The sequence below is a fragment of the Podarcis filfolensis genome, assembly GCF_964270895.1.
Source record: "Podarcis filfolensis genome assembly, chromosome: Z".
NCBI lineage: Eukaryota > Metazoa > Chordata > Lepidosauria > Squamata > Lacertidae > Podarcis > Podarcis filfolensis.
This window is the reverse complement of record NC_139617.1, coordinates 31,357,052-31,384,752: the sequence shown is the minus strand read 5'-3', so window position 1 is coordinate 31,384,752 and position 27,701 is coordinate 31,357,052. Positions and strand designations below refer to the sequence as shown.

The window sequence follows — 27,701 nt, the reverse complement described above, 5'->3', positions numbered from 1 at the left end:
GTTGTTGTTAGCTGAGGGGGATACAGAATTATGGGGCAGCATTTGCTGGATGAATCCTTTTAAGAAGGGCCTCTGCAGCTCAGTGGCAGAGTCCCTTCTTGGCATGCAAAAGGTCCTGGGTTCAAACTCCCATGGCATCTCCAGTTTAAAAGATCTCAGATGGTGAGAGAACACCTGCAGAGATCTAACATAAAACATGCAGCAAGGAAAAACATGGAAATACAGGATGTCCCCTTTTAAAAGCTCTTTCCAGCCTTTTCTACTACTCTAGCAGACAAGAGGCCACACATTTGGCAAGTCATAAAATGGTTTACTTTGCCAAGAGTCAGATGCAGATGCTTTTCCATACAGTAGTCAGAAAAAGCTGCACAGGCAGTTAAAATGTTGCTTAGTTACAAAATGGTAAAAGTTCCTGAACTATTGGTATAGTAGAGAAAAAACTCCATTGTGGACTGAAACAAAAGGCTGGTTAAAGCCATGAATTGCAGGACATTGGACTAGATTATTCTTAGAGCTCACTTCCAACCCTACAGTCCTTTGACTCTATGCCCTTGGGAGGTTGTGGACTCCCTTTCGTTGCAGGTTTTTAAGCAGAGGTTGGATGGCCCTAGGTCAGATATTTTTTCACTGTGATTCCTCCAGTGCAGGGGGTTGGATTGGATGACCCTTGGGGACCCTTCCAACTCTACAGTTTCTATGATTCTATGAATTCTAGGGGGAGGGCCAAATGTCTGGATACTTTACATGTGCTTTAGAATTTGTTTCCTTAAAAAAAATCATGTGGGTACCAGGATAAAGTGTTAAATGTTTTCGTGGTTGTGATTTGTGAAGGATTGACTTAGTCAAAAATCAGGCACCACTGCAATCTCAACCCATGTGTCTCAGTCCTGCTCTCTAGACAACAAAGAAACATGTCCACACACATAGTTTGTTTGTTTATTTATTTCTTTATTTATGTGTTTATTTTAATTTCACAAAATTTATACACTGCTTGATTGTTTTTAAAAAAACAAAGAGAACAAATAGTTGCAATGGGTAAACCAGGAACCTCCATCCTTCAAGGGCAGTCTGGGCTTGGCCACACTTTCACTTGACCTGCATTCTGATTGTAGAATCATAGGCTCGGAGAATTGTGGAGCTAAAAGGGACCTCCAGGAGTCATCTACTCCAAAGCCATGCAATGTAGGAATCCTTTAATTGTGTAAAAGTTAATTATGGGTCTGAGAGATTTTCTAGTTAGTTGCCCTTGCAAAAACCCAATTGTCACTGAATTAAGCAAAGCCTCTCTTCAGCTTGTCTACAGAAGATCTGGTTCAGCAGGTCAGCTTGGGGTTTTGTAAGGCCCAGAATGATGTAAAAAGCTCTTGGATCTGAGAGAATAAACTGGTACATGATATCATCAGAAGAATATCAGAAGAGCCTGCTAGATCAGGCCAATGGCCGACCTAGTCCACTATCCTGTCCTCACAATGGCCAACCAGATTCCCCAATGGGAAAGCAGCAAGCAGGATCCAAGCACAAGAGCCCTGTGGTTTCCGGCAACTGGTATTCAGAACCATATCTGCCTCCGGCTGTGGAGGCAGAGCATAGTCGTCATGGCTAGTAGCTATCACAGCCATATTCTCCCCCAATGAATTTGTTCAATCCTCTTTTGAAGCCATCCAAGTTAGTGGCTATCGCTGCCTTCTGTGGAAGAGAGTTCCACAGGTTAACTATGCCCTGCATAAAGAAGGACTTCAAGTACACGACATGATCAAAATGCAGGTCAAGCGAAAGTGTGGATGAGCAGCAAGACTGAGGACTCAGTGCCACAGCAGTTTGGGGTTTTTGTTTTGAAAGGTGAGAGCAGCAAGCTCAGCAAAAACTACCACATCACAAATGCAATATGTACTCTAGAGAGAAAACATGTTTCTGCGGGGATGGTGGGGAAGACACATGGGAAGGCTGTCTAAGGTTTCTTGCACTCGTCTGGTGGGTCGTGCCCTTAGCTCTCTTTGTCTTCTTCTTCCTTCTCTTCCTCGTCGTCCTTCTCCCCTTTGAGCTTTTGGCGAGCAAATTCCTCGATCACAATATCTTCCTCACTGGAAGAAATGAGAGAATGAAACAATGTAGGAAGAGCCTTCCTGAATCAGGCCAATGACCCATCTTAGTCCAGTCAACCTGTTCTCAAAGTAGCCAACCAGATAACTCTTTGGTGGAAACCACCAAGCAGGATCTCAGCACACACACACACACACACACACCACGCCACCCCCGTGGCTTCCAGCAACTGAGATGCAGAAGCATTGCTGCCTCCAGAAAAAGGTGAAGCTTCCAATGGGAGCAGAGGTTGGTGCCCTTGTCTCTCCCCCCCCCCAATTGCCTTTGAGGACATAGAATTGTAGCTTGGAAGGTACCTTCAAGGGCCATCTATTCCACCCCACCCCCTGCAATTGTGGTGATCTGTTATTCCACCTATGGTCCTCAGCCCCCATCTAATGTTCCCCAGAGGCTCTCTCAGTCAGCTTCCCGGATGCTATTGTTGTTGTTGTTATTAGTTTATATTACTTTATTATATATTATTATCAATATATTATTGTATTTAGTAATATAAATAAAATAGTATTGTTAAGAATATTAATATTGATAATAGATAATGATAAATATTAATATTTATATTTTATTGCCCATCCTTTACCCTAAGATCCTAAAATCAAAACACATCGTTGAAAAGTGTTTAAAGCAACTTCCAATAACAATATAAGGAGTGTCCTAAAAATATGCAGCTTGAGTGTCAAGAGCTAAGGCAAAGAGGTGCATCTCTAGCATCCTCTGGAAACTGTGCAATGAAGATGCCAGATGCGCCTCTGCAGGGATGGAGTTCCTCACTTAGGGGCTGCCACAGAGAAGGCCCTCCACCTGACAGGCCACTCCCCCATCTCTGATGGAGGAGGGGACTATCAAGAAGGCCCCCTCTGCCGATTTCAGCACCCAAGAGGGTCTTTAGGGAAGAAGGTGACATTTCAGGTGGATCTGTCTTTAAGTGACCCCACAAAGAAGTAAAGAAGAACAGCTAGTTACCTCCTTGGAAGAGCAGAACACGTAAGTGCAGATATCCAGGATGAGCCATTTGCAGGGTAGAAGAGGGAGGGGAAAGAAGGAAAAGGCAAACCGTCAGTTTTCAGATCCTCCACATGCAAAGCCTAAGAAAGTGTCTCGGGGCATCTTCAGAGACATCAAATTTACAGTGAACAGTCCAGTGGCAGTGAAATGCAGTTTGTGCAGTCAGTTGAGGTTCAATGCATGCAGAAGGACAGCAACTATTCACGCCAGTGGTAGAATCATAGAATCATGGCATTGGAAGGGCCCCCCAAGGATCATCTATTCCAACCCACTGCAATGCAGAAATCACAGCCAAAATACATTGAGCGGTAGTCAAGAACTGCAGGCACACATATATGAGAACTTGTGGATATTTCATATCTCTTGAACAGGCACTCCCTGGAATGTTTTTTTCCTTACCTTGGTGTAGCTGTTGACGATTCACACATCAGAGGGAGGGAAGAAAAAAAAAGAGAGGTGTACACTGATTAGTCACATTGATAATTATCATTATTGTTCCTAAAGAACCTGAAATAGAAATGGGTGCAAAATGTGTGGCTGTGTGCACACTTCCATTTACTCAGCAACCAGTGTGCTGGGCTGGGAATCATAGAACTGCAGAGTTGGAAGGGACCCTAAATGTTCACACGCAACATTAGCCATCCAGTGGTTTCATAAAAAATAATGCATTTTAATGCAGTTGTCTCCAAAGCCACCCTCAATCTGGATTAAGAAAAAGGACAACCCAGCTGTGTTTCATGATGGTCATGTGTACACAGCCTGCCTAAGAGAATTCTAGGGAGAAGGAGGAAGGTCAGGGAATAGGTCCTTAGTGCTTCCATTCAGAAAAACTCTTAGAGAAGTCTTTCTGAATGGTGACAAAGCCATGGGGATGTTTTTATATCTCCCACAAATCTCTTGCACAAAGCCTTTTACTCACAATCGTCAGGTTTGGGATGCATCAGGACCACAGGCATCTCCACACCAACATCGCTGAAAAAGAGAGGAGGACAGAGGACTGAATGGGAGACGCCTCAGAGAGCAAACAGAAGCTTAGAAGCAGAAAATTCTAGGGGCATCCAAGGACATTCAGTGCAATGCCCGGCAGTGCAGGAATCACAGCTATTTGTTCACACTGTGATTATTTCAAATTGTTCATAATACGTTTCCCTCCCTTAAATCGTTATAATTATTGTTGTTCGTTTTGTATGCTGTGAGACGCTTTGAGCGCAGTGTGGAAAAGTGGCACACAGATGAGGTGATGCTGATGGTCAATAAATTGGGGCTTACCTTGATGTGAGATCTCCCAGGATGCTGCAAAGAGAAGAGGAGATTCAAGGTGGAGGACTGCACAAAGGTGGAAACATTCATTGGGAAGGCTATCCCTCCCGTCCCAGTGTGAGGGCACCCAGGCCAATTCAGAGGGTCTGTTGGGAGCCCCTTGGGCTTCCAGTTTTCCACCGCTTAGGGCTTCATGTGAACTCACAGACCAAAGGCAGAGCCTGGACCTATCGTTTGGACCTATATAGACTTCAAGAGACACAGAAGAGCATCCTCTTCTCGCAGTGGTCAACCGGATGCCCAAATGAGCAACCTGCAAACAGGATCTGAACACAAGGGCCTTCTTTCCTCCTGTGGTTTCCAGCAACTCACATTCAGAAGCATTTCTGCAGAGGCAGATTTAAGGGAGTGTGACTGGTTAGGTTGCACTGGGCGCAGAGCCTCAGGGGTCCCACACCTATTATTTATAATGGAGTGTGAAAAGGGGAGGGGTACTGAACTTGGGCGTTGTACAGGGTGCTGCTGAAATTTGAGACCCCAAGATCTGCCACTGCATTGCTGTTTCCAGCTGTGGAGCAAGAGCATAGCCATTATGACCAGTAGCCATCAATAGCCCTTTTCTTCCGCCATGAATTTGTCTAATCCTCTTTTAAAGCCTTGCAGCATTTGGCTTCACTGGATGTCCACGAGTTCTGGGACAAAAACCTTTCTCTCTCTGCTTTCTCCATGCTAGACATATTTCTATAAACTTACATCATATTGCCTCTCACTCACATTATCTATAAACTAGTAAGCCCCCAATGCTGCAGCCTTTCCTTACAGGGTTGAGCCAATAAAATGTGTCCTTTATAGGGTGCATCCTCATATCTCTTCAGAAATGCAACATTCCCAAAGGGAGAGAGGAAATCAAATAATTTCCAAAAAAAATTCTCCCTGACCAGGCTAGGCCAAGACTGAGCAGGACAGAATAACAAGGCAACATAACCCAGAAATGATAGTTCCTCCCATAGAAAACATCCTCACCCTCCTCTGGATACCATCAGGTTGACTTTCACTGTGTAGGAAACCAGGATCCCAAGAACCTCCTTGTCCATCCCAGGTCTCAGACTAAGGGAGGAAAAACAGGAGACATTCAAACAGGAGTCACCATAGACAAGAATATCAGAACACAAGAAGAGCCTGGAGGATCAGGCCAGTGGCCCATCTAATCCAGCATTGTCTTCTCACAGTGGGGAACAGATGTCCACTATGGGAAACCCACAAGCAGGATCCGGGCACAAGAGCAATTCTCCCCTCCTGTGGCTTCCCGCAACTCGAATCCAGAAAAATTTCTTCCTCCAACTATACAGGTAGAACATAGCCATTGTGGCTAGTAACATCAGTAGCCCTTTTCCCATGAGTTTGTACACTCCTCTTTTGAAGCCGCCCAGGTTAGTGGTCGTCAAGAGCATGGTTTGTCAATGTGGCACCCACGGGTGCATCTGCAGAGGCCTTTCAAGGTGCTCTCAGGGCCCTGCCACTCTGCTAAAATGTGGCTTGGAAGAAGCCTTTTTTAACCAATATTTTGTATTTATTTATTTATCTGTTGCATTTCTATTCTGCCTTTTTCTCTAAGGAACTCAAGGTGGCAACCATAGTTCTCCCCGTTTTCATTTAATCCCCCCTCCAACAACCCTGTGAGGGAAGCTGGGCTTAGAGGCAGTGACTGCCCCTCCCTAAGGACGCACAGTGAGCTGCCTGGCCAAGTGAGGAATTGAACTCTGGTCTCCCAGGCCCTTGTCAGGCACTCTAACCACCACACAAGTGTTTCTCTGGGCCCCAAAAGGTTGGTGACAGCCTCACACTGCAGAGAATGGGCAACACAGAAAAGGAATCAGTTTCTCTCTCAATTCCCTGCCCCTCTCTGGCTTCCAGTATGCTCCTCAGGGTCCAGACTTACACGGTGGTGGAGGCCAGGTTGGTGTCCTCATGCTTGAGCTTCCCATCCAGGGCCAGACCCCGCTTCTCCCGGTTGTTGTTCAAGCTGGGGGTGATGCTGTATTTTTTGGAGAAGGTGGAGTTGGCAGCCACGTTCTCCCTGCAGAAGGACAGCAATGGAGGAGGTTAAAGGAGCCTACCTTTCCTCAATTTAAAACCACACACCACACCTCAAAAATCTTAGAATCATGGAATCATAGAACTGTAGAGTTGGAAAGGATCCCTAAGGCTCATCTAGTCCAATGGAGGAATCACATCTAAGGATTTTTTGTTGTTACAGTGGTTTACAAACTTAATCCTTTCCAGAAGTCTGTTCTTAATCTGAATCCGTTCTTAAACTAAGGCACGCTTTCCCTAATGAGGCCTCCTGCTGCCTGTGCCCTTCCACCATTCGGATTCCATTCTTAGACTGAGGTAAAGTTCGCAAACCGCGACACTACTTTTGGTTTTGCGGAGTTCGTAAACTGAATAGTTCGTAAACAGGACTGTTCTTAAACCGAGGTACCACTGTATTTAAATACAGAAAGTCAGATTTCAGATTGAAAAAGATGAGAGTTAGGGGAAATTTGAAACTGGTGTGCCCTTCCATCCCACATTCTGAACAATGAGACCCATCCCCAAAAAGTTGTAGAAGAATTTTTCTCTCCCCCCCCACCCACCCCACAAAAATAATAAGAATTAGGGTGGAGAATTTCAAGAGCTCATTTTGCACACAGCTCTAGTACAACCCTCTTGCAAGATAGGCTCATCTGTCTTCCCACCCACCCCCTCTCTCCAGTGAAAAGGAACGTCATTATGTGGAGTGAAGTGTTAGACTCATATCCATGTGTAAGTACACAAATTAAACACAGGAAAAGTTGAACTCCTCAGACATTTCTGAGAGAAGTTAGCATTTTCACAATGGGTGTGAAAATGGTCCTGGGACAGAATTAAAACAAAAGAAGAGACTGACTTCCTCTGTGCCTCATCATCAATTCTTTTTTGGGGGGCACTGATCCAGATTTTTCTCACAAAGACCCAAGACCTTGCACAAGTTGAAGACATCTGTGCAAAGACACACTGGTCTGGTTAGAGATTTGTGTGCTTACATGAACTCCTCTGAACACACAGCCTTGGTGTATTTGTCCAGCGAATATAGAACCACATCTGTGACTTGCTCAACTAAACGGAGAGAGAGAGAAAGAAATTATTGAAGTGATAACTGAATCATAGAATTGTAGAGTTGGAAGGGCAAAGCAGGGTTCTATTGGTGCCCTTACCTGTTATTTTGATCTTCTTCACAATCTTGTTGGTGGTGTTGTTGATGTTGACATTAACGCCAATTGGATCTCCATGGTAATAAATCTGAAACGACAGGGGGTTGTTGCTGAAGATGGAGAAAAAGAAGGGAAGGAAATCCCAATCTTCTCCTGGACTCACAACTATTTCCGCAACCATCTCCTGCACCATTTCGCGTACTACATCTTGTGATGACTGGATTACTGCTAAAGTCATTGCAGAATGCTGCAATATAATTGCTTATGAGAGCAAGGCCTTGCCAGAATATAACCCCTGTGCTCAGAGATCTGCACTGGCTGCTCGTTTGCTATGGGGCCAAGTTCAAGGTGTTGCTGTTAATGTGCAAAGCCCTTAACAGCATGGAACCAGTTTACCTGCAATATCACTTTACCACAGGCATCCCCAACCTGTGGCCCTCCAGTTGTTTTGGCCTACAACTCCCATGATCCCTAGCTAACAGGACCAGTGGTCCGGGATGATGGGAACTGTAGTCCAAAACATCTGGAGGGCCAAAGGTTGGGGATGCCTACTTTACCTCATGTATATGCCCACTCAACTGCTTCTGTCTGCATAATTGGCACTGTTAGAGTTGCCACCTAATCCCTGTTCTTCATTTGTAAGACATTGGTCTTTTAGTGTGGCAGCACTTTAACTCTGGAACTTCCTGCCTATTGACATCATGAAAGCACCTTCACTGTACCCTTTTCAGCACCTGCTAAAAACCGTTTTGCTTAGGCAAGCATGTCCACATGTTTAGAATGTTGATGTCTGCTTTAATCTGTTTTTACTTAATTGCTGGTTTTATCTTCTGAATGTTTTATAGAGTTGCTTTTACTGATTAAAATTTATTGTTTTATCTTTTTCATGAACTGCTCTGAAGGGTGTGCTGTTGTTGTTTTTTAAAAAAACATCCCAGAGGTGTATAATTTTTTTTGAAATAAATAAATAAATGACGAAATTGAGCAGAAAGGCCACATGTTTGGCCAAATTAACTGACTGCAAATCAAGGCGTGGTTAAGCAATGGATTTGTAGAAGTGGAAGGTACTATGACTTCCCTTGGTTTAGACTTCTGTTGATGCAGTTTAGAACTGCATTAGGTTTTGTTTTTGTTTTGTTTTTTGCAGCTGCTTCACATTTTTGGCTCACTTAAAGGGTCAATAATGTCTCACTAGGCGTGGGGCCCCCCCGGAGCAGAGAGACTTGGTGGAGGGGAGAGAATGCCTCAAAAGACCAACACGCAACACGCACCTCCTTATCCAGAGAGGCCTCCAGGTGCAAAGGCTTATCCGACATCATGAACTGCCTGGTCGTCTCCGACTTTGGGGCTGGGCCTGTCTGGGCAGGTGCAAACTGGACCTTCCGAATCACCAGCCTCACCGAATTTCTGCACAGAGAAGACGTGTGTTATTTGAGAGAGGCATTTACCTCTTCCATAGAACTGCAGAGCTGGAAGAGACTCCAAGGGTCATCTAAGCCAACTCTCTGCAATGCAGAAATTGCATCCAGCTCTTCCAAGAAGAAGCTAGTGGGAGGCAGGTGCTTTCATCAATTCCAGAAATCCTCCCTCCAAGTTCAGTAGAAATTAAGAAGAGGCCAAAAGGGGCCCAGTATCCTGTCATCACAGGGGTTGACCAGATGCCCCAGTGGGAAGCCTCCAAACAGGATCCAAGCACAAGAGCAATTCTCCCTTCCTGTGGCTTCCAGCAAGGGTTCCTAACATATGTAAAAGGTAAAGGGACCCCTGACCATTAGGTCCAGTCGTGACCGACTCTGGGGTTGCGGCGCTCATCTCGCTTTATTGGCCGGGGGAGCCAGCGTACAGCTTCCGGGTCATGTGGCCAGCATGACAAAGCCGCTTCTGGTGAACCAGAGCAGCGCACGGAAATGCCTTTTACCTTCCCGCCGGAGCGGTACCTATTTATCTACTTGCACTTTGACTTGCTTTTGAACTGCTAGGCTGGCAGGAGCAGGGACCGAGCAACGGGAGCTCACCCGTCGCGGGGATTCGAACCGCCGACCTTCTGATCAGCAAGTCCTAGGCTCTGTGGTTTAACCCACAGCTCCACCCGCGTCCCTGCCCATAAAACATATAAATATATATAATCTATATTGCTAGAGAATCAGTGTGGTGGAGTGGTTAGTGTGCTGGGTAAGGACCTGGGAGAGCCAGGTTCAAATCCCCCACCACTTGGCCAGGAAGCTCACTGGGTGACCTTGGGAGTCAGCCGCTGTCTTTCAGCTTCATCTACCTCATAGGGCTGTTGTGAGCAAAAAAAATGGGGAGGGGAGGGACGGGGAGGAGAACTATGGACACAACCTTGAGCTCCCTGGAGAAAAAGTTGGGACATAAATGCAGTGAATAATAATAATAGATTACAATAATAGATTGCAAACTGTCTTATTTTCCTTGTTGGTTTTACATAAGTGGATTTCAGAGCCTTTTCCTAGAATCATAGAACTGCAATGTTGGAAGGGACACCAAGGGTCCTCTGATCCAGCCCCCTGCAATGCAGGAACCCCCAGCTAAATGGCCCTCCAGCCAGTCATTCTGTTCTTTGCATCATTTATTTTCAGCTGAAGAGCAAACTAAAAATGCTTTGAATAAATGAGTAACTGTTGAAACTTATGCTGGGGTTACCTCTTGTGAATTTTCTCCTCCAGGTTTTCAGCACAGAATCCTTTGACCTCAAAGTCGACCCCACAAGACTGAGGAAAATGCAGAAGAAAGTTGGTTAGAGATTAAGGGTGGGTCATTCCTCTGGACTACTAATTACAATTCTTGATACAAACACAACCAAGTCCTGAAGTGCCTTAAAACGCTCATGGTTTTGAGGACAGAAAGCCATCCCATCGGGGTTCATAGAAAAGGGTTCAAAGAACCATAGGATCGTACAGTTGGAAGGGATTCCTGAGGGTCATCTAGTCCAACCCCCTGAAGTGCAGGTATCACAGCTAAATTGAGATATGCTTTAATTTCCATTCGCTTTCCAGGTTTCTTGGATGCTTTCACACACAGCTCACCTTTCCAGCATCATCTGGTCCTGGCTGGAGGGTGACAGAACAGGGGAGGTTGGTTGCCATCTAGAGAGAAAATAAATAATATTTAATTCCCTTTTAATGTCTACGCTTTTCTAAAAAGCAGGTTTTTTTCTGGAGCTGCTTGTCCCAAATGACTTGTTAGGCTGGCCAGGACAGGAGGTAGTATGAGGATTACAGTCCACATTTGGAATATTCCACATTTGGAATATACTGTGTACAACCCTGGTTGCCTCTCCTCAAAAAGGAGGTCGTAGAGTTGAAAAAGGTGCAAAAGAGGGTACCTCAGCTGATCAAGGGGGTGGAGCGACTCCCCTATGAGGGAAGGTTGCAGTGTTTGGGACCTTTCAGTTTGGAGAAAAGGCAAGTAAGAGGGGACATAATTGAAGTTTATAAACTGGTACATGACATGGAGAAAGTGGATAGAGAAAAGTTCTTCTCCCTCTCATAATGCTAGAAGTCGTGAGCATCCAGTGAAGCTGAATGTTGGAAGTTTCAGGACAGATTAAAGGAAGGAATTTCCTCCTGCAGGTGACAGCGATGGTCACCAACCTGGATTGGACAAATTCATGGAGCGCTACTGATGGCAATTAGCCACAATAGCTATGCTCTGCCACCACAGTTGGAGGCAGCAATGCTTCTGAATGCCAGTTGCTGGAAACCCTAGGAGGGGAGAGGGCTCTTGTGCTCAGATCCTGCTTGAGGTATTCCCTTTGGGGCACCTGGTTGGCCACTGTGAGAAGAAGAGGCTGGAGTCTAGGTGGGCCCCTGGCCTGACCCAGCAGGGCTTTTCCCACATTCACCTTTCCTCCCAAGGAACCCATGTTGGCATATATGGTTCTCCGCCTGTCTCACAACAACCCTGTGAGGTGAAGTTTGTTAGCCTAAGAGGCAGTGCTGGTTTCCCAAAAGAGGCCAATGTGACAACAGGTTGATAGACCAGGTGGGCCCCTTTTGGCCTGATCCAGCAGTGCTCTTCTTATGTATTTATGTATACATATAATCATGTTTTTAGGATATAAAAACAATGACTCCATTGAGGGGGGAAAGATGGGGGTCTTGCACAGGGAAGAGGAAGATGCGTCAAAGGTGTACCTCAAAGGTGAAGGGGTAAGCATGTTCCCCCAGCTTTTTCATCAGCTTTTCCTGCAAAGGAGTAAGTGTCTTGGGGGCCTGGTCAGGCACAGGGGGGTACATCTGGGCAGTGAGGACATAGATGTCCTTCCGGAAGGTGAGCCCAATAACGTCCAGGTCGTCGCGGCCATAGCGGAATGCACAGGTCAGTGTCACATACACTGTGGGGGAGGGGCAGCAGGATGGGGAGAGGAAAAGAGAAGGAAGACATGGGGAGATGGGAGTTGAGAAAGGACAGCAGGGGCAGGGGGAAGAGAGATGATGGTTAGTTTGGAGAAAGTTTCTGAATTCAGATTGTAAATTAAATCTAGAACAGGATTCGTACAGGAGCAGGTCTAATGTGCTATGTGTGTGTTTTCATTTGAAGATTAACCATACAATCTAACAGAGGAAGAACCACAGAATTGTAGAGTTGGAAGGAACCCCAAGAGTCATCTAGTCCAACCTCATGCAATGCAGGAATCAGAGCTACAAGAATCCCTGGCGTCCAATGGGCATCCAACCTCAGTTTAAAACCTCCAATGAAGGGAGAGTCCATCACCATACAGGGGAGTCTGTTCCACTGTCAAATGGCTCTTACTGTCAGAAAGCTTTTCCTGATGTTTAGTTGGAATCTCCTTTACTGGCACTTGGAGCAGCAGACAACAATATTTGTATCATTTTGCCCACTGTAAGCTTCTAAATAGCACGAGAGGCAATAAGCGTGGGAGGGAGGAAGAGGTGGTTTCATGGCTGAGCAGAGTTGCCTTGAAATAAGCCAGCGATTTCTGGGATAAAGTCTTTCCCAAACAGTCCTGTGTTTGCAATGAAAATCGTTACAAAATTGTTGTCTCCATCCCAAGCTAAAATTGGAAAAACATGAAAATGAGGAAATTACCTTTCCGGTCTTTCAGGTACTCTGGGTCAACCAAGACAATCCCATCTGCAAATACATGTAAAAGAAAATTGGATCAACAAGGAGGGAGAGGTGGATTGTAGAATCATAGAATTGTAGAGTTGGAAGGGACCCCAGGGGTTGTGTAGCCCAACCTTGTAAAGGTAAAGGGACCCCTGACCATTAGGTCCAGTTGTGGCCGACTCTGGGGTTGCAGCGCTCATCTCGCTTTATTGGCCGAGGGAGCCGGCGTACAGCTTCCAGGTCATGTGGCCAGCATGACTAAGCTGCTTCTGGTGAACCAGAGCAGCGCATGGAAACGCTGTTAACCTTCCCACCGGAGCGGTACCAATTTATCTACTTGCACTTTGACTTGCTTTTGAACTGCTAGGCTGGCAGGAGCAGGGACCGAGCAACGGGAGCTCACCCCATCGAGGGGATTCGAACCGCCGACCTTCTGATCGGCAAGTCCTAGGCTCTGTGGTTTAACCCACAGCGCCAACCGCGTCCCTTAGCCCAACCTTGTACAAGGCAAGAGTTCTATGATCTACAGGCAATAGAATTGTAGATTGGGAAGGGAACCAAGGGCCACGTACATGCCGGCAATGCAGGAATCACAGCTAAAAAAAGCCCTGACAGATGGGTACTCAAGTTGGAGCTTAATGCCCCCCCCCAAGTCATCAGGTAGACAGGCAATGTCATCAACCACCACCATCTTTCCAGCTGAAATCCAGATGACTCAAGGGGATAGAAAGAAAACCACTCACCAACGGGTTCCACAGAATCCACATGGTCCACAAAATCTCTTTTCCCCAGGTAGATGGATAGCTAGATGGGCAGCAGGAGGGGGGAAAGTGTTTGATCAGCTAGCAAATTGAGTCTTATGGCATCTTACAGCCATCAAAATAAGGCAGGCCCTAAAAACATACACCCCAACGGCAAAGAAGTGTGTCTTTAGCATCCTCCAGAAGCTGTGCAATGAAGATGCCTGATGTACCCCTTGCGGGGAGGGGGACTCAGGGGTCACACAGAGAAGCCCCCCCCAGCCTCTGAGGGTGGAAATGCTACCAAGATGGCCCCTACCAAGACTTCCAAAGCTTAAATATTTGTTTATGGCACATCGATTTCAGAATCAGTGAATCAGAGAGTTGGAAGCACAGGAGCCGACTCCTAGGTGCCATGGGGGTGTCAGCCCCCACTATAAAATATTTGAGAGGGCCAGACTCCCGCAAAGTTGATGGGCATTCCCATTCAAATGGTGTGTGGGCACTGTGTCATGTGATCAATTATGCAGGGTGGGGTGGGGCTCACCTGGGCCCCCACAATATTTTATTCAGGTTGGCACCCCTGGTTGGAAGAGACCCAACCCCCTGCAATGCAAGAATAAAATAATACATATTTGCACGGTGGTCTTACCTTTCCATTGGGGCAGGTCTTCTTGTATACTCTGCCAACAAAAGTATAGGGAAGGGAATGAACTCAAACCATTTTTTAAAAATAAAGTATTCCATTAAGTACTGTGCTGCATATATTTCTCTAATCAAGATATTCGGGCTAAGGCTAATGAACAGAAAGGAGACAGCAGAAGACCAACTTCTTTGGTAGAACAACAGTTATAGAAGTCCTAGAAGTATAGAGTTCGAAGGGGTCATCTAGCTCAACCCCCCTGCAACACCATTTTTGTCTGCCTGATTTTAAATGAAACCTAGCAAACAGAGGTTGGACTAGATGGCCCTCTGGAGTCCTTGCAACCCTAAGGTTCTGTGACCAGAAGAATGTCAGCAAGTGCAATAGGGTGCTTTTGTTTGGAGGCTGCCGAAATACATACTCTGAGCGTGTATGAGTGTGTATGTTTGCATGGGATTTCTTGAGAAATGTCTGCTCAAGATGAATAGAATAAATTAATTAATGGTTGTTGTTTTTTGTTTGGAAAAAGAACATAGGGCACTGCCTTACACCATTGGTCCATCTAGCTCACTATTGTCTACACTGACCGGCAGCTCCTCTCCAGGGTTTCAGGCAGGGCTCTATCCCAACCCTCCCTGGAGATGCCATCAGGGATTGAACCTCAGGCATTCTGCATGCAAGGGCCCCTGGGAAGCTGACTTATAGTGATTCAGACTATTGCTCCACCCGGTTCAGTATTGTCTGCATTGACTGGCAGCAATGGCTCTCCAAAGTTTCAGGCCAAGGATTTTCCTAGGCCTGCCTGGGGATTATCTTTCCCACTGAGCGACAGTCCTCTCCTTCAAAGTGCCATAAGATTCCAGTCCTCGCGGCTCTGTGTAAAAGGCCTGACTGAAAGAGCAACATCAGAAGCTGCTTTCTTTCTGTGAGTAAGACCCATCACTACATGTACCTTAGTGTTGTCTACATTGACTGGCAGGAGCAATTCAGGGCTTCGGGGGGGTAGTCTCTCCTAGCCCCACCTGGAAATGCCAGTAGGGACTGAGCCTGGGATCTTCTCCTGGGTGAAAAGCTAAACATAGGTGAGATCCAAGTTGGGGCACCCCCTCCACCATCCTACTGGGTCCAAGGTGAGTCTGATGGGGTGAAAATGAGCCCAAATGAGCTTGGTCTTTTCACATCTAGCAGGCAAAAGTTGACTTACTTTGACCCATCAGCCATATCCAATTAGTGTAGCAGAAGCAGCAGAAGCAGAACTGTGGAAGAAATCGAAAGGCTAAGTTAGCTGTATGGCAAAGGAAGGATTGCCCTTAGCCTTTTTAGTGCCACAGGACAAAAAAAGGGATTTGCCTCCTCCACTTGCATCCTGCTTCCCTGTCCGCAGAGTCCTACGTTATAGAATCATAGAAATGTAGAGTTGGAAGGGACCCCAAGGGTCATCTAGTTCAACCCACTGCAATGCAGGAATCACAGCTCAATAATCCCTTAGAGATGGCCATCCAACCTCTGCTTTAAAATCTCCAGTGAAGAAGAGTCTGCCACCTTCAGAGGTTGTTCATTCCACTGTTGAAAAGTTCTTACCACCAGAAAGTTCTTCCTAAGTTTTAGCCGGAATCACTTTTCTTGTCCTTCGAAGCCATTGGTTTGGGTCCTTCCCTCTGGACCAAAAGGAAACAAGCTTGCTCCATCTTCCATGTGAAAGCCCTTCAGATATTTGAAGGTGAGTATCATATCTCCTCTCCGTCTTCTCTTCTCCAGGCCAAACATACTCAATTCCCTCCACCGTTCCTCACAAGGTTTGGTTTCCAGACCCTTGATCATCTTGGTCACCCTCCTTTGCACACCCTCTAGCTGGCCAATATCCTTCTTAAATTGTGGTACCCAAAACTGGACACAGGTCTTCATTTGAGGTCTGACCAAGGCAAAGCAGGTCTATTACTTTCCTTGATTTGGACACTCAACTTTTCTTGATGCTGCCTAGAATGGCATTAGCTTTTTTTGCTGCTGCACTACACTGTTGCCTCAAGCTAAGCTTGCTGCCTACTCAGACCGCTAGATCCTTTACTCATCTCTTCCTATGGGGTGCCCCTTAACATTTGGCTGCGCATTTGGTTATTCCTGCCAAAGTGTAGAATGTTCTGCTGATGTAGCCTTGAACTGCATTAGCACGGTTACATCACATGGTTGGCTCATGCTAAGTTTGTAGCCTGCTAAGACCCTGAGATCCTTTTCACATGGACTGTTGTGTCTGTATTTGAGGTGCCCAACTTTAACCTGGGAATTAAAGAGTAAGTATATATCTTTAATCAGTAGAGTTTCTGCAAGATTAACAGGGATGAGCCCAGCTCTTTAAGCAGGTCAATCCTAACAAGCTGGGAGCCCACTAGCAGGTGTCACAACAAGGGGCCCATTTATGCAGCTACAACAAAGACATCCCTCAACACTGGCAAAGCAGCTGTGCATTGCCATTGACCATTTCAATGTAGTCTGCGCTGAAATTCCGAACTCTGAAAAAACGAATAGCTTACAGTGCGGTTATTGATGGTATAGTGAGCATTATTTTATAGAAGGCAGTCCTACCCTCTCACAAGGGGCTTGGATACTATCAACCTTAAAACTCTAAGGTAATAATGATTTTAAAAAATATTTCTAACTTTAATATAGACCAAAGTATGTCAGCGACTTGGAGGTGCAAAAGAACTTTCATTTTCTTTTCACAAAGAAACTTTCATAAGCCTTTGTCTGGCTGTCTGGCTGTCTGGCTGTCTGTCGGTCTGCCAATCAATCATCTATCTGACAGTCTATATCTATCTATCTATCTATATCTATCTATCATCTATCTATCTATCTATCATCTATCATCTATCATCTATCATCTATCATCTATCATCTATCATCTATCATCTATCATCTATCTATCTATCATCTATCTATCTATCTATCTATCTATCTATCTATCATCTATCTATCATCTATCTATCTATCATCTATCTATCTATCATCTATCTATCTATCTATCTATCTATCTATCATCTATCTATCATCTATCATCTATCATCTATCATTATCTATCATCTATCTCTACTGTCTGTTAGGCATGTCTGTTTGTCTATACATATTTGACAGACATTCTATGTATCTATCTTGTCAGTCTATCTATCACCTGTTCGTCTATCTGTCTATTTGTCTCACTTTCTATCTATTGGTCTATTGGTCAGCTAGTCTAGCTATTAATCATCTATTATCTATCTATCTATCTATCTATCTATCTATCATCTATCATCTTCCTCTATCTATCATCTATTTACCTATTTATCTATCTATCAGTCAAGGAATCAGTCAATCACCTTCTGGTGCCTATATGCCAGCTGAAAAGCGAGATGAGCACCGCACCCCATGGTCGCCTTTGACTGGACTTAACTGTCCAGGGGTCCTTTACCTTTCTCAACTTTTACCATTTAATCTTTTATTTGTCATCTATCGTTACAATTATTCTCTCTGTTTATAGACATTATAAAATGAAACAATCAAACTTTTTTAAAAAATAATTTTCTGGTGCCAGATATATTCATCTAGTTTAGCTTTTAGTACTCAGAGAGAGGCACCCCCTAAATTCCTCTGAGCTCTGCTGGTCACTGCAGTAAAAGAAAAAGAAGGTCCATCCAAGATGCCTTACCTGAAATCAGGAGAGTCTCTTGAGGTCCACACACCTCTTTGCACCAATCCTGGAAGGCTTCTGACTATTGCACCGGGGCTTTTTATAACCCCATTGTGGTCCCTCCTCCATTCATTGGGGGTGTAAAGTGTGTGCTTATTTTTGAGGCCAGAATCCTATTAGACTATTAGTTAAGGGGACTCTGGTTGAGTAACAGAGTGGGCTATAAATACGTTTTCTTTGGGAAGACGATTACAGGGATTGAGGAAGCAGGCTCAAGCACCAAGATTAGCCAGGCACAACGGTGCCTGAGATCAAGCCATCGATGTGGGTGTTCTTACTATACAGATGGCATCACCCTTCTTTGAAAATGGCCAAAATGTTCTCTTCTATATCACTTAATTGCCAGAGGGAATGCAATAAACGTGGTGGATATTCTAATTTATGGTGGGGACGTACGCGGGTGCAAGATTTGGGGGATTTAATATTGATAGGAATGATAAATATTCCTGAACTATAGTTGTCCAAAATTAATGTAACCGAATATTAGTTATGATGCCTATGTCAAAAGAACAGGTCTTATCTGACGGCTGGGTACCTCAAAGAGCCATTGCAACAATGGGAAATATTGCACTGGACACTTGGTACCACTTGCTCTAGAACAGAGCTGTGGTGGGGGGAAATGACACATAATTTGAGATTTCAGTGAGCACTAAAACCTCCAGACACTTTTCATATGATTTGGCATTCCTTTTTGGCATATAATGCAGCCGAACATCATTTTCAAGACAACCCTTGTCACAAGCCTGGCAAATCTGGAATAAGGAGATAATGCTGATCATATTTGCTTGGATTTTGTTGCTTCCTCTCATATGTAACTGTACAGTGCAGCATAGTGGTTAGAATGTCAAAACAGGGTTTGGATCCCTATTTGGACACAAAGTTCATTGGGTGTGACAATGAGGGCCAGTCATTGCCTTTCAGCCTAGGGTTATTGTGGAGATTAAATGTGAAGGGGGAGAACAATGGACTTGTCACTTTGAGCTCCTTGGAGGGAAAGGTGGAATATAAAAGCATCACAATTAATAATAATTAATATTAATAAACTGTATTCATTCTATGTGCCTATTTTATAGTTTTGTATTTCATCTTTTCGCTTTCACCTGTTGTATAAGGTCTACCAGACTTGCGTGTTGAGCCCCCTGGTTTATGGAAGTGAGTCATGGGCAGCTTACAACTGCCAGGAGCAATGCCTCAACTCCTTCCACATGTGCTACGTCAGGAACATTTTGGGCATCACATGGCAGGAAGAAGAAGAAGAGTTTGGATTTGATATCCTGCTTTATCACTACCCAAAGGCGTCTCAAAGAGGCTAACATTCTCCTTTCCCTTCCTCCCCCACAACAAACACTCTGTGAGGTGAGTGGGGCTGAGAGACTTCAAAGAAGTGTGACTAGCCCAAGGTCACCCAGCAGCTGCATGTGGAGGAGTGGAGAAGCGAACCCTGTTCACCAGATTACGAGTCTACCGCTCTTAACCACTTCACCACACTGGACAGAGTTTGAAAAAATTATTTGCCCTTCCAAGCCCACATTCCTAGCATGTTCGCACTCCTGTCTCAGTGACATCTACACTGGCTTGGTCTACATCCACAGAATGGAAGATGGCAGGATCCCCAAGGGCATGCTCTATAGGGAAGTGGCTTCAGGTATTGGGCCTCTTGTCAGAGTAACTCTGTGCTGCATAATATCATCTGCAAATGTGACACAAAGGCTGGCAACATCAACTCTGCCATGTGGGAATTCCTTGTAGACAACCACAAGTCCTGGAGACAGACAGCTGGGTCCTGTATCCACAGCATTGACCAAAGAAGGAAATACCACTGGGAGGAGTGCAGAGAGAAGAAACATCATGGTGCATCTCTAACAGTGAAACCAGACACCTTCATCTGCCCCAGACATAGCTGTCAACGTTTCCCCTTTTTTAAGGGAAATTCCCTTATTCCAAATAGGGAAAAGAAAAGGGAAAAGTTATGGCCCCAGATGCAACAAAACATGTCTCTCCCGTATCGGCCTCTACAGCCACATAAGGCCATAACCTTCCAACAGTTTGACTTCACTCCCAAAGATGCATTCCTCCTTTGTCTCCTGAGACAGATGGATGCCAACAACAGTAAGTTATAATGTTTCTTTCTTTTCTGTATACATTTTTCAAGAGAGTTCTGTGTGGATTTCCAAATTGCTGTGGTTTTGAGAAACTCAATGCAGAAACTTTTCCTAATGGGTTAAATTGTCTTTGTCATTAAGAATATAAGAAGAGCCTTGCGGGATCAGGCCAATGGCCCATCCAGTCTATCATCTTGTTCTCAAAGTGGCCAACCAGATCCCCCTTGTGGGAAACAGGATTCAAGGGCAAAAACACCCTCCCTTTCTATGTTTTCCAGCAACTGGCATTCAGAAACATTGCTGCCTCCAACTGGGGCTGCCCCAGATCTCCCCAGTCATTGTAAAGGGAGGGAGAGCGAGTGCAGTACCGCCAGCACCAGCAGCATGTGTTTGGAGAGATTTGAGGTGGCAGATTGGGGGCATCCTAAAAACTATGACCCATGTTGAGCCCACTCCAGCAGGAATGTCCCCAAATGTCTAGGTGCGTTGGGCAATGTGTTCAACCACAGGAATTCCCTTCAAGGATTTTTTTTCCTGTGACACAGAAGCTTGTTTTCTTCTACTCCAGAGAGGAGGATTCAAATTACAAGGAGATTCTGACAAAACATTAGGAAGAACTTTCTGATGGCAAGAGTATTTAAAGAGTAGAACAGATTCCCCCAGAAGGTGGTGGACTCTCCTTCATTGGAGATTTTAAGTCAGGGGTAGTGAACCTTTTTATACCTACCACCCACTAATGCATCTTTCTTGATGGTAAAATTTCCTTACTGCCCACCAGTGCTCGATGGGAGGAGGATTCAGCTTGTGCCATAGAACCCCCTACCGCCCACCTAGAATCCTGAAACTCCCACTAGTGGGTGGTAGGGACCAGGTTGACAATCTCTGTTTTAAGCAGAGGTTGGATGACCTCCTGTCAGGGACTCCTAAGCTGTGATTCCTGCATTGCAGGGATTGGACAAGATAACCCTTGGGATCCCTGCCAATCCAATGATTCCACCACTCTGTTATTCTACCCTGCTCTTCCTCCCAAAGGGCATCAAACAACAAGCAATAAACCATAAAAACACATATTGAAAACATTTATGGAAAAGTGTATTTCTACTCATGCATCATAAGCTGCTCAGATGCCTTCACATTTTGCCAATGTTTTTGAAATGAGGGGAGAGTGAAAATGGGTTCCTTGAAAAGTATCTGCTCTAGCTCCTAGTAATAATACCCACTCTGATAAGGATATATCCTGCCAAGTCTCTTATCTCTGTGTTTTGTGTCCCTCATGCCTCTGCGGGATTATCTCTGAGGCCACGGCGCAGCTGAGCATCAATGTGCAGTGTGTCAATGGGGTCAGCCTGCTTCCATCCATAATGAGACTGATCCCAGGCATCTCCATCTTCTGTCTGTGTGTGGGAGGGGGTCCTGTCCTTCACCCTGGCTTGTCTTCTTGAAGAATTTCTGCCCTTACCTTCTGCATTTGGTACTTTGAGTTAGGTGGACCAAGATGGCAAGTAGGATCTATCAGCAAGTGTCATTCTGCAGTTAGAGTGTCAAACGAGGACATGCAAGATATCATGGTTTGAATCCCCACACAACTGTGAAGCTCACTTGGGTGACCTTGGAGGCTAGTCACCTACGTTGCATACTTGATGAAATGTGGAGAGAACTATTTATGCCACTTCAAGCTCCTTGAAGAAAAAAGGCAGCGTAGAAATGGAATAAACAAATGCAGGAGTGGTATCTATTTCTTCATTCTGTTTATTTTATTTTTATTTCAAATGTATAAATTTTAACAAGGGATGAATTTTTGCATACAAACAAGAAAGCAACAACAAAACAACAAAAATGCACTAAAATCATATGGAATGTAGCATCTGGTGGGAGAAGACAAAATGACTGCAATGTTTTCCATGCAAAGATGCATTTTCTTAAAATAATCATGCAGAATCACACAATGCTCTTACACACAATAATAAGACTTTGCCTGAAGCCTTGTGCCAACGTACTTAGTGGTATGTCCGGGGCCGGATTTAGGTTTGATGAGGCCCTAAGCTACTGAAGGTAATGGGGCCCTTTATATGTCCAGCTGTCCTTTGTCAACAACAAATTGTCCCTGTTGTTTTTTGTTGTTGAATATATTCTATATGTTAATTTATGAACCTAATAGGTATCTAAAGCCATTTGCACATAACAAAATATGTATCTTATCAAAGTAATTGTTGAACTGAAATACAATTAAGAAGAAGTATATTAATAGTGAAATACTTTTAAAATTTTTGTTGGGGGGCAAGCAAGAGAGTGGGGCCCTAAGCTAGAGCTTGTTTAGCTTATACACAAATCCGGCACTGGGTATGTCCCATTAAGCTCAATTGGATTTACTTCTGAGTAGACATAAAGAGGATCAGGCTATTAGGCTGCAGTCCTATGACACTTACTTGGGAGGAAGTATCAATGAATTCAGCAGGTTTGATTTAGAAGTAAATATAAGTAGGATCTGGGTAGGCTCATCTAAACAAGAGTGTTTTCAGCATGCATCCGTATCAGTAGGCAAGGAATTCCGGGGTGTAGGTGCTGCCACATTAATGATCGAGTTCTCACAAATGCGGAAGGTAGAAATGTAAACAGACATTGCTTTCTGTATCTGTCACATGCAGCACTTTTCTGTTGCCCTGCAGTTCATCAGCCAAATAAATGAATGAATGGGGAATTAACACAATTATTTTCCTTCCTTTCCAGTTACTAGCAGTCCAGCAGAAATATGAAGAATATATAGAATCATAGAACTGCAGATTTGGAACGCACACCCAAGGGTCATAAAGTCCAACCCCCGGCAATGTGATGCCCAGTGAATTACAATGCTGTTTTGGGGAAACATGGAGATCTCTGGAGGATGGACTCGGTTGGTGTGGGACACTTGCCTCTGCCTAAGCCACCATTATTCAGAGTGTTTCCTTGGCCAGCCCTCCCAGTGTGAACCCATCATTGATGTGAAGAACTCCGTAAGCTGAACCGCTGGGCCCTTGAGCACGTTGCCCAGAGGTAGGACTCCTGATCCCATAATTGTTCACTCCAGAGCAGCTTAAGGTCGGCAGATTAGCCGCAGCTATTTCTGTCAAGGTTAAGGGATGCAACGAACTTGCTTGTTTCAAGAAACACGCTCAGTCCAACCAGCCTCTACTTAAACAGAAAGTTTGTTGTTCAGTTTTCTGCAAACTGCTCTGAAAGCCTTTTTTGGCTGAAGGAATACAGTTGTATTAATGACAACTGCAGCCGGCTAAAGAAAGAGCTTTGATTAAAGCCATTAAACAGAAGCTATGGATGAAATGAAAGGTAAGGAGAGCCATAGGTACTAAGATTTCTCGGAAGAAAAATGAGTGGTGGTTGCAAAAATGAGCCACCAGCAACTATGAAGTCTTCCTCTCTAAGAAATCATAGAATTGTAGAATTGGAAGGAACTCTCAAGGGTCATCTAGTCCAATTCCTGCAATGCAGAGACCACAACTAAAGAGTCCCTTGCAAACAGCTATCCAACTTCTGCTTTAAACCCCCCAACAAAGGAGAGTCCACCACTTTCTGAGGGTGTCCTCTCCACTGTCTAATGGCTGTTCTTCCATCAGAAAGTTCTTCCTAATGTTTAGTTGGAATCCCATTTCTTATCATTTCAATCCATTGGTTTGGGTCATCCTCCCCAGAGCAGCAGAAAACAAGCTGGCCTCCGTCTTCTCTATAACAGCCCTTCAGGAATTTGAAGATGGCTCTCATGTCACCTCTTGGTCTCCTCTTCTCAAAGCTGAATACCACAGACTCCCTAAACAATGTGTCTTGGTTTCCAGACCCTACATCATTTCAGTCGCACTCCAGGTGGGGCTTGACCAAGGCAGAATAATAGTGGCACTATTTTGTCCCTCGATCTGGGCACTTGATTTGGATGTAGCCTAGAATAGCATTAGCTTTATTTGCTGCTGCATCACACTGTTGCCTCACTGTAAGCTTGAGGTCTTCTTAGAGCCCTGGATCCTTTTCAGATCTCCTGCTGTTTGCAGGGCTTCTCTTTGGGGCATCTGGTTGGCCACTGTGAGAAGAGGATGCTGGGATAGATGGACCACAGGCAGGTTCTTCTTACAGGGCCCTGTGTACAGAACACCCCCCTCCACTGGGTGGGAGAAGCCAAGGCGGGGTAAATAGTGGGATGTTGCAGCTTTGGTAAATTGTGCACAGGACGCGGGTGGCGCTGTGGGTTAAACCACAGAGCCTAGGGCTTGCCGATCAGAAGGTCGGCGGTTCAAATCCCCGCGACGGGGTGAGCTCCCGTTGCTCGGTCCCTGCTCCTGCCAACCTAGCAGTGCGAAAACACCTCAAAGTGCAAGAAGATAAATAGGTACCACTCCGGCAGGAAGGTAAACAGCGTTTCCGTGCGCTGCTGTGGTTCACCAGAAGCGGCTTAGTCATGCTGGCCACATGACTCCAGCTGTACACTGGCTCCCTCAGCCAATAAAGCGAGATGAGCGCTGCAATCCAAGTCGCACAACTGGACCTAATGGTCAGGGGTCCCTTTACCTTTTACATAGGAAGCTGCCTTATACCAAGTCAGACCCTCACTCTGCCTAGCTCAGTACTGCCAACACCGACTGGCAACAATCCCTTCCAGCTCTACGATTCTATGATTCAAAGCTTATTAGTTTAAAACATGGGTCTGGATTATTATTATTTTAAAGACTTTCCAGATAATGGATCATATTCTTTTTGTTTCAACAGGTTTGTTTATTTACTTTGGTTTTAATGTGGAGTCCGTTCGGGCAGGTCCCAACCTGGCTGCCCTTCCAATCTCCTGTGGTGACAGATGGTGGTCACTGCTCATCTGTAATTAATTGAACTCTCTTGACTGCAGTCTTCCTAATGCAGCTCGAATTATCTCCTGGGCAGGCTGGCTGCAAAGGCCTCGCCCCATCCAGCCCTTACATAAGGATTTCCCAACACCAGCTTATTTCCACAGCTGATCTTTGTGTACCACTCGTTAACCTGGGAAGGAAGCCTATCTAGCAGAAGGAAAGCGCTAATCCTAAACCTTCGCTGCCTCGCGGGATATCTTCAGGTGAAGAAAAGGCTAAGGAGTAAACCCTACACAAGTCCAGAGTAGAGTCCCTAAACTGGCTGGATGGCACCTTGTATGCCTCCTTCCGGCAGCTCGTGCAGCCAAGCTGGTGCCAAACATATAGTTCTGCTTTTCTTTGGACTATATCAGCGCAGCCAAGAGGGGAGGTCTTGTTGTTTCGGCAGCCTAGGACTGTTAATAGTATTTTATAGATAGGAATTATTTTATTCATGATTTGTTGATTATTATATGATTGATGCTGTACTTGTCATGTTCTGTTGCAGGCGTCCTCAAACTCGGACCTCTAGATGGTTTGAGACTACAATTCCCATCATCCCTGACCACTGGTCCTGCTAGCTAGGGATCATGGGAGTTGTAGGCCAAAAACATCTGGAGAGCTGAGTTTGAGGAAGCCTGTTCTGTTCTGTTCTGTTCCCATTATTGGTTGGTTGCAAAGCTGCTTTGGGATTCATAAAATAAAATCAATCAAAGCAAATCACTGAAATTTGGACATACATCATTTGGAAGAGCTTCCTCCCTTGAAGATGCTGTCAATAAGTGGCAGGGAGGGGGAAAAGCTATTTGCATCCACCTGTCCCGAGAGACAATGGAGTATGCCTCCCAGGGGTGCAGTTAAACCACTGCATTAGCAGCATCGAAGCCTGGGGCACAAGCCTGGACAGTGTGAATGGAGGTTCTGGGCTACCCAGATGACAAGAAAGCTTCCGACAGTTTGACTTCACCCTCAAAAGTGCACTTTTCCATTGTCTCTCGAGACAGACAGATGCCAACCAACCTACCGAAAAGGAGGCACGGATGACCACCAACTTGGATGGTTTTTAAAGAGGATTGGACAAATCCAGGGGAGGGTTATGCTCTGCGCCCCCAGTCAGAAGCAGCAATGCCTCTGAATACCAGTTGCTGGAAACTGCAGCAGGGGAGAGGGTTCTTGTGTCTGCACAACTGGATGAGCATCCTTCAATTCCTTCATCCAAGTCGTTTATAAAAACATTGAACTACTACGGGCCCAGGACAGATCCCTGTGGTGGCACCCCACTTGTCTCTTTCTTCCAGGTGATGAGGAACCATTAGTGAGCGCTCTTTGGCTTCAGTCAACCAGCTACAAATCCACCTAAAAGTTACCACATCTAGCCCACGTTTTGCCAGCATCTCTGCAAGAATATCTTGGGGGACTTTGTCAAAAGTCTTACTGAAATAAAAATGCACTACATCCACAGCATTCCCGATACACCAAGCTTGTAAAGGTAAAGGTACCCCTCACCATTGTGTCCTGACGCGGACAACTCTGAGGTTGCGGCACTCATCTCGCTTTACTGGCTGAGGGAGCTGGCGTTTGTCCGCACAGCTTCCAGGTCATGTGGCCAGCATGCCTAAGCAGCTTCTGGCGAACCAGAGCAGAACACGGAAACGCCGTTTACCGTCCCACTGGAGCAGTACCTATTTATCTACTTGCACTTGACGTGCTTTTGAACTGCTAGGTGGGCAGGAGCTCACCCCATCGCAGGGATTCGAACCGCCCACCTTCTGATCGGCAAGCCCTAGGCTCTGTGGTTTAGACCACAGCACCACCCACGCCCACACCAAACTTGTAACTCTTATCAAAACAAGAAATGAGATTCGTCTGGCATGACTTGTTTCTGAGAAACCCATGCTGGGTCTTGGGAATCACAGCATCCTTTTCACAGACTGTTTTAATTATCTGTTCTAGGACCTTCCCTGGTATCAATGTCAAGCTCACCAGTCAGTAGTTACTTGGTTCTTCTTCTCCCCGGCCTTTTTGAAGAAGGGGTCATTTGCTCGCCTCCAGTCTGCAAGGACCTCACCTGTTCTCCAAGAATTCTTGAAGGTTATAGACAGAGACTCTGCGATTACATCTGCAAGCTCCTTTAGTACCCCCTAACTCATCAGGCCCTGGAGATTTGAATACAGTGGTACCTCAGGTTACATACGCTTCAGGTTACAGACTCCGCTAACCCAGAAATAGTACCTCGGGTTAAGAACTTTGCTTCAGGATGAGAACAGAAATCGTGCGGCAGCAGCGGGAGGCCCCATTAGCTAAAGGGGTGCTTCAGGTTAAGAACAGTTTCAGGTTAAGTACAGACCTCCGGAACGAATTAAGTACTTAACCTGAGGTACTACTGTACATTTAAAGTGGTTAGGTGTCTCCTTATCACCTCTTTCCCCATCTTGGGCTACAGCTCCCTCCTTACATCATTTATTCTGTTATCACCAGGCTGGGCATTGCTTTCCTTTTGGAGAAAGGCAGAGGCAAAGTAGGGGTTGAGCAGTTCCACCTTCTCTGTCATCCAGTAGCATTTCCCTGCCTTCTCCACACAAATGACCTACTACTTGCTTGTTCTTCGTTTCAAACATGGCCAAAGAAACTTTTATTATTTTTAACCTCTCTTGTATGCCTGAGTTCATCCTGAGCTTTGCCCTGCCTGACTCTCTCCCTGAAACTACTCTTGGCTACTCTTCATGAGTTCCCCATTCTTCCATTTCTTATATATGCCCTTCCTAAATCTCAGTGCATCTGTAATCTCCTTATGCAGCCACACTAGTGTTTCTTTAGATACTTCCAACTTTTCTTTCTTGTTGGAATTTTCTGAAATTTGGAGCTTCAATATTTCATTTTAATAAACTCCCACCCATCTTGGACTCACTTCTCTTTGAGTATTTCTGACCATGGGATCTCACCCAGTAGCTCC

The 27,701-nt window shown here is 45.2% G+C and overlaps 1 protein-coding gene across 2 annotated transcripts; it reads right to left on the bottom strand.

The window, feature by feature from the left end:
* Positions 1 to 964: 964 nt before the first annotated feature.
* On the bottom strand, positions 965 to 18,362 carry ARR3 (arrestin 3; the record flags this gene model as incomplete). Of its 2 annotated transcripts, XR_014543852.1 has the most annotated exons (17): positions 17,746 to 18,362; positions 15,274 to 15,325; positions 14,079 to 14,109; positions 13,430 to 13,490; positions 12,666 to 12,710; positions 11,750 to 11,949; positions 10,640 to 10,699; positions 10,257 to 10,324; positions 8,867 to 9,002; positions 7,599 to 7,683; positions 7,428 to 7,500; positions 6,302 to 6,439; positions 5,386 to 5,469; positions 4,372 to 4,395; positions 4,022 to 4,074; positions 3,061 to 3,511; positions 965 to 2,081 (listed from the first exon to the last, which is right to left on the bottom strand). XR_014543852.1 is itself a non-coding variant. In XM_083596506.1 (15 exons), exons 2-15 carry the CDS (start codon positions 15,288 to 15,290, stop codon positions 4,014 to 4,016), a joined length of 1,083 nt encoding a protein of 360 aa, XP_083452632.1. In that variant the 5' UTR covers positions 15,291 to 15,325; positions 17,746 to 18,362. The 2 variants fall into 2 exon arrangements, 1 of the variants encoding a protein (XP_083452632.1); XM_083596506.1 differs by lacking the exons at positions 965 to 2,081; positions 3,061 to 3,511 and having other exon boundaries at positions 4,014 to 4,074.
* Between the last annotated feature and the right edge of the window lie 9,339 nt (positions 18,363 to 27,701).